This window comes from Anabrus simplex, chromosome 1, assembly GCF_040414725.1.
Source record: "Anabrus simplex isolate iqAnaSimp1 chromosome 1, ASM4041472v1, whole genome shotgun sequence".
Lineage (NCBI taxonomy): Eukaryota > Metazoa > Arthropoda > Insecta > Orthoptera > Tettigoniidae > Anabrus > Anabrus simplex.
The window spans coordinates 1335735733-1335748469 of NC_090265.1; the positions used below are offsets into that span (position 1 = coordinate 1335735733).

The window sequence follows — 12737 nt, forward strand, 5'->3', positions numbered from 1 at the left end:
TGTAATTGTGTCACATTGATGCATGTGAATGACTAATTTAATTTTTCAAGGATGATTATGGATAATTTGATTTCATTTCAAAAATATTGAATTTATAATATCATGTTATTTTATTAATACGCCAGCGCTGACTTAAATATTGAATTTCACGATTTATCAATTTGAACAACAATTGTGGAAATTGAGCCTCCGTGGCTCAGGCGGCAGCGCGCCGGCCTTCCGTGGTTCGAATCCCGGTCAGTCCATGTGAGATTTGTGCTGGACAAAGCGGAGGCGGGACAGGTTTTCCTCCGGGTACTCCGGTTTTCCCTGTCATCTTTCATTCCAGCAACACTCTCCAATATTTCATTTCATTAATAATTCATTAATCATTGCCCCAGAGGAGTGCGACAGGCTTCGGCAGCCGGCACAATTCCCATCCTCGCTGCTAGATTGGGGCTTCATTCATTCCATTCCTGACCCGGTCGGATGACTGGAAAGAGGCTGTGGATTTTCAATTGTGGAAATTCATAATGATACTAGTTCTCATTTCTTTGAGTTTTTCATAGTTAATAAATATGTATCTTCATTATTTTATAATTCAGTGAGTGATAATTTATAGTAGTAGTTAGTAGATTGACTTAGTTTGTAAGGTGATTTTCATGTAATTTGCGTTAAGAAATTGCGATCGGTGATGAATTTACAATTTTATGCGGTAAGATGGAGACGTTCATCGGTGATTATCGCGTACGGTCGCTACGTCTTTCTCGGAATTCACGCAAAGCCTAACCTACAGAAAAATTAAATATTTTTCTTATTTGATGAGATACCCTGAGATTACATCTGACTGTCGGGAAGTGATAGCTGTGACGTACCTGGACGCGGGAAGGGCTCACTACTATTAACAAAAATTTCATTTGGCTATTGCTAGTCTGCTACATCACTTCTAAGACATCCTATGGCGAGGGTGGGCGGCTTCTACCGTGTACGAGAAACGGTATGTTAGTATGGTGAAGTAAAGTGTTGAAACACCAAAGCGAGGGAAATTAATCGTTTAAGATTGAAATTCCTCGACCCGGTCAGGAATCGAACCCTGGGCACTGAAGACCAAGAGCCAAAATGCTAACCTGTCAGTCAAGAGGCCCGGCTAACGTGGTCAAGTGTTTGTGTCTGAACAGTTCGGACTGCATGAAAAGTGGTAGGAAAGTTTTTGTTTTTGTTTTTCGTGAAGAAATTACGCATTTGATCAAACGAGTTACTTCAAGTGATTATGGTATGATGTTGATCGCAGCATTGAAAATGACCGGAAAACATCCTGTAGAAATAAATTATAATGTCAACTCAAGAGTAATTCATAAAATACGGTTACTTACTTAGTGTACACTCAAGTGTTGATGTGGACGAGACGTGTCTCCGTACATCCTCAGCCGATATCAAAATGAAGATGGCTTTTTTTAGTGACGCATAATACAGCATTTGAGAATAGCTATACTGTTCGGCATGTAAGGGAATATACTAAGGGGACAACCTTACTCTTTCTCCCCTATTAATACTGAAGGTAGAAAAAATGAAATGAAATGGCGTATGGCTTTTAGTGCCGGGAGTGTCTGGCTCGCCAGATGCAGGTCTTTTGATTTGACTCCCTGAGGCGACCTGCGTGTCGTGATGAGGATGAAATGATGATGAAGACGACACAACCCAGCCCCCGTGCCGGCGAAATTAATCAAGGTTAAAATTCCAGACCCTGCCGGGAATCGAACCCGGGACCCCTGTGACCAAAGGTCAGCACGCTAACCGTTTAGCCATGGAGCCGGACACTGAAGGTTGTGATTTATAGTTATTTTCTCATTGTTGGGTTCAATTCAGTGTCGCCAACCATACAGTTCAAGGACCCTGCTTGACGATACAACATCTCACAATTACCGTTAATCTCGTATGTTTACCGGGCGAGTCGGCCGTGCGGTTAGGGGCGCGCAGTTGTGAGCTTGCATCCGGGAGATAGTGGGTTCGAAACCCACTGTCGGCAGCTCTGAAGATGGTTTTCCGTGGTTTCCCATTTTCGCACCATGCAAATGCTGGGGCTGTACCTTAATTAAGGCCACTGCCGCTTCCTTCCCACTTCTGGCCTTTCTTGTCTCATCGTCGCCGTAAGACCTATCTGTGTCGGTACGATGTAAGGCAGCTTGTAAGAAAATAATCTCGTATGTTTGCGCTATATTTGTTTCGTGACTTGCGAGATTATACGCACTGCCACTGCCGTGTTTTGAAAATCTCTACTGTTACATTATTTGCGAAAGTAAGTAAAATATATTTTCATTTTCTGTAAATCTATTTGGATTGTACCAGGTACACTAAGTAAAAATGTGGCATGTTCAAATAATGGATTTATAAACGTAGTTAGTGTGAAATGACCGCAGCGTTTTATCATCATCATCATCATCTGTTTACCCTCCAGGTTCGGTTTTTCCCTCGGACTTAGCGAGGGATCCCACCTCTACCGCCTCAAGGGCAGTGTCCTGGAGCTTCAGACTCTTGGTCGGGGGATACAACTGGGGAGTATGGCCAGTACCTCGCCCAGGCGGCCTCACCTGCTATGCTGAACAGGGGCCTTGTGGATGGATGGGAAGATTGGAAGGGATAGGCAAGGAAGAGGGAAGGAAGCGGCCGTGGCCTTAAGTTAGGAACCATCCCGGCATTCGCCTGGAGGAGAAGTGGGAAACCACGGAAAACCACTTCCAGGATGGCTGAGGTAGGAATCGAACCCATCTCTACTCAGTTGACCTCCCGAGGCTGAGTGGACCCCGTTCCAGCCCTCGTACCACTTCTCAAATATCGTGGAAGAGCCGGGAATCGAACCCGGGCCTCCGGGGGGTGGCAGCTAATCACGCTAACCACTACACCACAGAGGCGGACAGCGTTTTATCAATATGGTCTTATTTCCTCCAATTCTTATGCATAGAATTCAATTAGGATGACTAAGAAGCAAGAAAACTTTGCAACAAATCCTCCGAAATGGAAAGGAACGTTATCTATTCTATGATAAATTTCTGTCATAATAAGAATCAGTTGAAATGGAAGGACATTTCTTTATCAAATTAACCTAACCTAACCTTGTCTTGTCTTGTCTCGACTTTGGTACGGTTTGCAGACGCAGCCTTTGTGTAGGCCTATTGTTATTGAGTTACGGCATATCTGGCATGTAATATATATTTGCTTGTGTGTATTATTACAGCGTGGTTTCACTTCAATCCGACAAGTTATAGCAAATTTCAAGAAGGGAACTGAATTGTTTACAGCAGGCAAACACCGGAAGAATAAGGTTCTAGTAATACTATATCAAAATAAAGGCAGAAATATATAACATTAAACGGAGTGAAATGAAATGTCGTATGGCTTTTAGTGCCGGGATATCCCAGGACGGGTTCCGCTCGCCAGGTGCAGGTCTTTCTATTTGACTCCCGTAGGCGACCTGCGCATCGTGATGAGGATGAAATGATGATGAAGACAACACATACACCCAGCCCCCGTGCCATGGAATTAACCAATTAAGGTTAAAATCCCCGACCCCGCCGGGAATCGAACCCGGGATCCTCTGTACCAAAGGCCAGTACGCTGACCGTTCAGCCAACGAGTCGGACATTAAACGGAGTAAGGGTGAGAGAGTGAGTGTATTTCCTTAATTCCTCACTGAGCTTGGAAACCGACTTAATTATGAATATCTTTATTTCTCATTTGTTTGGGTAAGGGAACCTCCATTATTGGCGCTTACACTGAGGCTATAGTTTGTTATGTTTATAGTGCGTGTGGGGCCAATGACCTCGATGTTAGGCCCCTTTAAACAACAAGCATCATCATCATCATCATCATCATCATCATTATCAAGCATAGTGCGCGAAACTTTTAGTGATTCTTCGGCTCCCTAGTGCTGAATCGGTAGACCTCGGTTATCTTCGAGATTCGTATTGGCAACCTCTGACACGAAAAGTATGAAAACATTATGCATTGCCGTGGACATCTGGCGGTATAATTGCAGCATTTTAAATACTGTTGTTATTTACACAGCAAAGTCAAAATATAGGTTAAGCTTGAGCATGAGTAAGGGAAATCAAGGTACATCACAGCAACAACCTACAACTCCTAAACGCAAACGACGGTTTAGAAAATTCATATCGATCGATCATACTATCGATTCAATTCAGATTTCATTTCCATCCAGTTAGCAGTATTACCGGAACCGGGGGTTGCTCCTTCCTTACTCCTCACCCCGTAAAAGCAAGTATCACTAAAAGTTTCGCGGACTGTATGTCTGGTAATTTCAATATCTAACTATGATAGTCAAGTTGGCAGCAGTGATGAGCCATTAAAATGGGAATAGGCCGGCGCGATATTGGCTTTTTAGTGTACAGCCTTACGTGCCGGGTACTCTACATCAGTGCACTTAATCATCTTCAAAGTTGCGACGTAATGATACTAACCGCTTCTACTTGAAGTTACTCGTTTGATCAAATACGTAATTTTACAGGGAAAAAGAATCCTGCAGCCGTTTTCACTGACAATATTTGAGCTTTCCAATCAATCTTCATGCCATTTGGAGTGTTCGAACACAAATACGTCCCTCATAGGGGGAGTACTGTAACATTAATATTAGTATTTAAACGATCAGGAAGTACATAGTACTGTTAAAAACGATGTCCAGAACTTCTAAATGAAACAATACTTGGTGTGTTAATTCTGTGCTTTTCAATCACTCCCCTAATTTCGCGTGACACTTTCACTCTTCCACACATGTACTAGAAAGTTAAAAATCACTTAATTGGCTTAAAAACGTGTTAACGAGGTTACTGTTTAAATATGTTTATATAATCCCAACACACTACTGTACTTCTCCCACGGTCATTATACCCAAGAACGTATTAGTCAGTTTAGCTTGCGTGAGGCGTGTTTTAATTTTAAGCACCTTGCCTTATATCTGCACTTGCTGCAGCACAATAATTATTTCTTACAAGTAACTTCTGAACAATATATTGATACTAAAAATTGAATGTCATCGATACTTATTATCTTTGAAGTATGAAACTGCAGTGGAAACCGTTTATTGCGACATCGCTTTTAACGACGTATTAGATACAACGGCTAAATCTAGCGGTCCCATCTAAACCCTATATAAGCATTGTATTTTTAAAAATCACTTGGTACGACGTCGCAAATTACGACATATCGTATAAAACAACGAATTTTTATCACTTTTCGGATACAAGTATCGGCTATAACGTTCAATGTTGATTTTTATTTGTTAAGTGTTTGGATGCCCTTCCTGACGTCCACCTGAGTTGAGGAGCTAATGAAGACCAAATGAATAGGAAGAAATCGGCTGTGGCCTATGAATGTAAAGTGTCGCCGTATTTGCCCTGAAGTCAAAATCGAAAAGCGCAGAAAACATTTACAGGACAGCCGACGGTGGGGTTCGAACCCACTCGTCTCCCAAACGCAGAGCTTGGCACTATAGCCGTAGCGCGGGGGCACTGGGGGCACTAACAAGGAATTAATATTCACCAAAAATAATGTGTAAAATGTTGTATAAAAAGTCTTAAGCAATTTTTGGATAATATTTCATTTCTTTTGTGTCCTATTTTAAAACTTTATGTCGTATTATGGTATTCTTTTGAACACAAGTGCATGATTATTTCCTGAGGTTTCAGGTGGTAGGAATACAAGCCTCGTTATGGTCTTCGTTTATGGACGTCAGAACTGTTGCTGTTGTTCTTGTTTGTTGTAGGGACTAGTGTCATCTCATAACTTCAGAAGTGAGAAATAATCTATTATTGAAGCATTAGTGGCCGTGTGGGTGTGTATTGATTTGGTTCTAGAAGATGTAAATGCTCAAAAATTTAAAACAAACGTAGGTCTATTAGCAGAATTTTGCAAGGTTGAATGTAATAAAGCCGCCTCTGTGGTGTAGTGGTTAGCGTGATTAGCTGCCACCCCCGGAGGTCCGGGTTCGATTCCCGGCTCTGCCACGAAATTTGAAAAGTGGTACGAGGGCTGGAACGGGGTCCACTCAGCCTCGGGAGGTCAACTGAGTAGAGGTGGGTTCGATTCCCACTTCAGCCATCCTGGAAGTGGTTTTCCGTGGTTTCCCACTTCTCCTCCAGGCGAATGCCGGGATGGTACCTAACTTAAGGCCACGGCCACTTCCTTCCCTCTTCCTTGCCTATCCCATCCAGTCTTCCCATCCCTCCCCAAGGCCCCTGTTCAGCATAGCAGGTGAGGCCGCCTGGGCGAGGTACTGGTCATACTCCCCAGTTGTATCCCCCGACCAAGAGTCTGAAGCTCCAGGACACTGCCCTTGAGGCGGTAGAGGTGGGATCCCTCGCTAAGTCCGAGGGAAAAACCGAACCTGGAGGGTAAACAGATGATGATGATGATGAATGTAATAAAATCCAGGGATCAACAACAATGGACATAGGTAGTTTTACAATTGGATTATGAACCTAGGATCTCTGAATAGTGCACATTTCCAGTAATTAAACAGGGTGTTTCAGTAAAAGTGTGCAAATATGTAATGGGAAATGTGCGGTGCTTTACTGAACATGTCGGGAATATTAGGAAGAGTGCGGCAGAATTTCGTACATCCGTGTCATGTTCTTGAATTGGTGGCAGTCACTTAGCAACTGCTGTGAGGTACAAAATGGTATGTTAACTCAGGTTAGTCGGTAATACGGTACTGCACAATAAGAACGTAAAAACTGAATATGTAAAACAGAGTGTGTTGGCTGCGTGGTTCGTGTCACGTAGCTGTATGCTTGCATTCGGGAGATGCTAGATTCTAACCCCACCGTCGGTAGCTTTGAATATGGTTTTTCGTAGCTTCCCATTTTCATACCGGGATGGAAAGGCCATGGCCTTCTCAGTCCTAGTCCTTTCCTATCCCATCGTCGCCAAAAGGCCTGAGTCTTTAAAACACACCAAGGAAATGAATATTTAACACGACTGTAAAGCTCCTTAACCAGAACAATTCAATGATGACCATCATGTTTGAACTGTTTAGTGAAAATTACCTCCTATCACTAAAGTGAATTAATCGTCTTTACCATTCCGGAGAATGCATCGGCATTATCTTCATTTGCAAGTTTGGAGAGTGACAATTACAAATTGTAATACTGGATTCTACGTTGCACGTATTTCATGGTAGAAATATGACTGGGGCAAGTGGAATTCTGCATGCTTGGTTCTCTCTCAACAAAATCAGTGATGGGAAGCGTACAAGAAAAAAGTAATTGGGCTCGATTACAGTTACAGTTAAAATTTACTTTTTTCAAAAAGTAATCAGTAAAATTACAATTACAATTCCTTTACAGAATGTTAGTTTCAAGGAAATCACAGACTTTCTTTTTCGCTTGGTGCTGGAAAAATACAAAAGTTTGCAAGGAAAAGTAATACTGTATATTACATTTTGTGAGTCCTTTTTTTTTTTGTTAGCATAGAGACATCACTAGGTGAGACTAAACATGATACCTTGGAATTAATGACTTAGTGTTTGAAATGATTTTCTACTTACAGTACTTTGAAAATAAATTAATTGGTTCTTAAAATTCTAATTGCTAATCTTCGACGTCTTCAGGGGGAAGTATACCTTTGCATTTACTGAATAGCCGCCGTACTTATAGAAATACCGGTGTTTAGAACATCTTTGGAAGTACTGGAGAGGTAAGAAAGCACCTCATTCAGAACTATTGAAGCTACTGGTACTGCTGTAGCAAGACTGAAAAACTCATCATAATGTATTTTTTCACACTTCTGCTTCCATGCTATACATGTCATTTAATAGAATGTGACGATTATAATTTTATTTCAAGAAGTATATCACAAGTAAAAATTACTTTTTGCTAAAAGTAACGATTACAAGCAAAAATTATTTTGTTAAAAGAAACGATTACAAGCAAAATTTACTTTTGTTAAAAGTAACGATAACAAGTAAAAAATACTTTTTGTTAAAAGTAACGATTACAAGCAAAAATTATTTTTGTTAAAAGTAACGATTACAAGCAAAAATTATTTTTGTTAAAAGTAACGATACGTTTTGTTAAAAGTAACGATTACAAGCAAAAATTACTTTTGTCAAAAGTAACGATTACAAGTAAAAAATACTTCTTGTTAAAAGTAACGATTGCAAGTAAAAATTACATTTTGTAAAAAGTAATGATTACAAGTATAAAATTATTGTTAAAAGTAACGATTACAAGTAAAAATTACCTTTTGTAAAGTGTAACGATTACAAGTAAAAATTACTTTTTGTTAAAAGTAACGATTACAAGTAAAAATTACCTTTTGTAATGTGTAACGATTACAAGTAAAAATTACCTTTTGTAAAGTGTAACGAATACAACTATAAATTACTTATTGTTAAAAGTAACGATTACAAGTAAAACTTACATTTTGTAAAGTGTAACGATTACGAGTAAAAATTACTTTTTGTTAAAAGTAACGATTACCAGCAAAAATTACTTTTTGTTAAAAGTAACGATTACAAGTAAAAATGACTTTTTGTTAAAAGTAACGATTGCAAGTAAAAATTACATTTTGTAAACATTAATGATTACAAGTATAAAATTATTGTTGAAAGTAACGATTACAAGTAAAAATTACATTTTGTAAAAAGTAACGATTAAAAGTAAAAGTTACATTTTGTAAAAAGTAACGATTACAAGTAAAATTACTAAGAATGTAATCGTTACCAGTAACTCGATTACTTTTACTCAATTACTTCCCAAATCTCAATAAAATGTATGTCATTCAGCGAGATGAGATTGCCATTTTGGTGCAAGTAGCAACATGAACATCATCTACTATAATAATTATGACTGTCGACCATTTGTAACTTTTATTCATAAGATGCATTATTAACATGTTCATTGCAAATTTCCAATTAATTTCCAACATATTAATTTCCGCTTTTAAGATAGGTTTACGTACTAATAAATAAATACATGTAAAAATAGGCAGTAAATAATCCGTAAAATATTAATGAGGTAGACGTGTTTAAGCACATATCTTTTTAATCTGGCTTCTCAGACCGTATGTTGCCTATCTCAAACTGTTCAGTTGAGCATCCCCTAGTCTTTAATTCTTGCACGCTTTTAAGGAATCATGCTGTGGATACCGTTTTAAGAAGTCTAGCAGGGGAATAGCACTTACGTTTCTTGTCTGGAGCAAGTGTTGGGCCCCATGACAGCTCCAACCCAGCATGTGGCCTGGGAGACTAGCAGCAGGACACTGAGCCACACCATGGTCCTACAGCACTAGTGATGTCAGTGGTAGTCCATGGCAAGTCACAACCTGTAAACGTCAAACAATGAGTACTGTCTTGAAAACAATGCACGTCATTGTTAAAGAGGAAAGGCACAACACGGGTATGAACAAAGCTACGTATTATTTTATCGGTGAGAAAAGCCGTTGGTTCACTCATTTCCAGTTCAGAAGTGCATTTGGGTCCGACTCTTTGAAGAATGAAGGCATCGTCAAAAGAGGGGAAAGGGTTACGAAGGGCGTGAAAACGAAAGACTTATTAGGCCTCCCAAACCTAGTACTGTTGGGCTGGAAGAAAACAAGACTTGGCCAAGTGTGGTTGGATAAGATCCTGGCGTAAGTAAGTGGAAACAGTGCCAGACTCAGCTAGTGGCGATAACGCACACAAGCAAGATATGAGGCCTTGAAGTTTACGCTTTTTTATTGCTCCTTACGACAGGTAGGGGATACCGTGGATGTATTCTGCCACCCCTACCCAGAGAGTCATTTTCAGCGTAGGTAACTGTGCTCCTGAGAACAAGAGAAGTACTGCTCTGGCCAAGGAAATGAGGAGTGTCCAGGAAAAACAGAACATGTTCAGAAATCAAATATTTAAGAAAGCAGTGGATTTGATACAGTCGTGTCATTTATCTGTTTCTCAATCAAATCTGACCAATACTAAACTGATCCTGCCATTATTGAAGATAAAAATATCTAGATGTGAGCTATAGCAGATGGGCCCGATCAATTGAGAACATGTCCTAAAATACTATTCACAGGCCGAGTATTTATCACGTAACTTTCCGCCTCCCCGATTTTATTCTCCTAAATAGTATGAGAAGAAATGAACAAGTCCTGCTAGCGTCTGGGCCAAAACGAACAAATCCAGTCAGAGTCTGACAAAAACAAGCAAATCATGTGCGATATGAGCAAAACAAAGCATGCCTATTTTTGCACACGAGGTTATTTAGTTGCTATTGATTTTTGATATATGACATTTTTACAGAGAATTTTTCTGTGTTAATTCAAAAAATGTCTGAAAATTTGCATATTCAATAGCTCCTATTCAGTTGCTAATTTAAGTGTTTTTTTCCTCCTGAGAGTCTGCATTTGACGAACATGTTTGGTTTTGCCTGTACGCTTCTCAAGTGTTATGATATACTTTTCCCACGTGTGGAAGAATGGCTCTATCACATTTTAAGTGATGGGGAGTCTAGTATAAGTTACAGTCTTGCATTTACAGTTTTCCTGTATGGAGTCGAGACGTGGGCTCTTCGTGCTTCAGACCTGAAGAAGTTCGGTTCTTTTGAAATGTGGCGCTGGTGAAAAATATTATGACTTTGGACAGCATTTCGCACCAAAGACTCTATCATTTTAAAGAACTGAATCTCAGAAACAGTTCATAAACAATGTGTAAGAAATAGGAGATTTACACAAAAGATTCCTCGGCAATTACGATCCCCAGCATTGAGGGAACAATAATGGAGAGTGAGAACAAAGCAGTGCGCTTGCTGTGAAAGGGTATGTTTTAATGAATAGTAAAAGTTTAATTTTTTAGAAAATTATATTTTTATGGTGATGTTAGATTTTGATAAAGCATATCTGTATTAATAAATGGAAGACTGAGCAGATTCTTTCATACAGGCGCCCTTTCAGTTTTAAGTCAGGATGTGCATACAAGACTGCTGAGCAAGGTGACCATTATATGGTTTTATTCTCAAATACAGTATATAGTGTTACGTCGATGTCCTCCTACATCCAGTCACCACTAAAGAACAACTCCAGGGCTGTGTTGAAAGATGGGCTGACCGTCTAAGGCTAAGCCAATACGTGGTGTATCCTGTAAATGTTAAGAAGACTGAATATCTGGAAACTAACCAGAGCACATTCACCGACAAGGTCAATTGGCTATATGTCTTTTCACGACAGTTAAATCCTGATGTAAACATGGTATGTCCACGCCTCCACCAAAGAAAGAGTTGTGATTTGCTGAACGTGTAGTACCGACCTCCACCCGTCAACGTCTCGTGTTCGGACGTACAGGGCTGCGCATCACATACGACAACAGTGCGAAGATCTGAACTTCTGAATAAACGACTAAACCTGGATTCTGTTCATTTAGTTTATTGAACACATTCACCATGCACTGCCAATGGTCGCTTCTGAGCGGTTTTCCTCTTTTGTGCTTCACTACATGCGATGGTCCTACCTCTTGCTCCATTCCTCTCACTAAGAATACCCACTCACTGACTGCTGGAAGATGCAACACCTTATCTCCACACTGTACAGCCTGGGACTTTCCCCCTACGAGAAGACTTCCTGTATTACACTACGCCTTGTGCCTTAATTTCTCGTTATTTAATCACTATTTTATATTAAAAAACACACATATATATACACCGGTATGTATGACAACCATATCTTAATTTGATTACATACTCTTCCAAACTCTCTAAACGACAGCCCTGAAAATGGTTTTCCGTGGTTTCCCATTTTCACACCAGGCAAATGCTGGGGCTGTACCTTAATTAAGGCCACGGCCGCTTCCTTCCCACTCCTAGCCCTTTCCTGTCCCATCGTCGCCATAAGACCTATCTGTGTCGGTGCGACGTAAAACAACTAGCAAAAAAAACTCTCTAAATGTAAGAAACTAAAATAAAATGAAATAAATACGACGTACTACTTTTCTTCGAGCTCGCATACAGTCGAGTGAGTGCGACGGTTGCTTCTCCAATCAACTACGTCCATGTCCACGTGGAAAGGCAAGGTGCTCCGCCTATTTGTTTACATCAGGATTAAACTCTCGTGAAAAGCGGTATACAGTAGAGGCGATTAGAGAGGGAGGGAGGGTGGAAGTTGCCCCCCACTTTGTGGAGAAAATGGAGAGTGAGAGTGAGACCTATTCCATTTTAGCCGCCTGAAACCAGGAATTATTTAAAAAAATGTGCAGACCCTGTTGTCTTTTCAGCTAATTATTTCCTTTAATTTCTTTAATTATTAAGAAAAATACTTAGCTGAAATACGCACAAAACGTCATTCATCGCGGCTAACTAAATTGTACAGCAAGTAGTGGAAATAACCGGGCGAGTTGGCCGTGCGCGTAGAGGCGCGCGGCTGTGAGCTTGCATCCGGGAGATAGTAGGTTCGAATCCCACTATCGGCAGCCCTGAAAATGGTTTTCCGTGGTTTCCCATTTTCACACCAGGCAAATGCTGGGGCTGTACCTTAATTAAGGCCACGGCCGCTTCCTTCCAACTCCTAGGCCGTTCCTGTCCCTTCGTCGCCATAAGACCTATCTGTGTCGATGCGACGTAAAGCCCCTTGCAAAAAAAAAAAAAAAAAAAAAAAAAAGTTAGTGGAAATCCGCGGAGCAATGTGTAACATGTCCTGCAACGAAGAGTGGCTCGGGTATATTTTTGCCAAAGTCACCCACTTGCCGCGCGCATTCGTCAGTCTGGCTGTCTCACTCACAG

The 12737-nt window shown here is 40.4% G+C and overlaps 1 protein-coding gene across 1 annotated transcript in view; it reads right to left on the reverse strand.

Annotated features, from left to right (window-relative positions):
- Positions 1-12737, reverse strand: part of LOC136878715 (uncharacterized) — a 225841-nt gene that overhangs the window by 135992 nt on the left and 77112 nt on the right. The window contains exon 2 of the mRNA XM_067152163.2: positions 9175-9315. Within this exon, the coding sequence (XP_067008264.2) occupies positions 9175-9266 (92 nt within the window). The 5' untranslated portion in view covers positions 9267-9315. The remainder of the gene's footprint in view (positions 1-9174; positions 9316-12737) is intronic.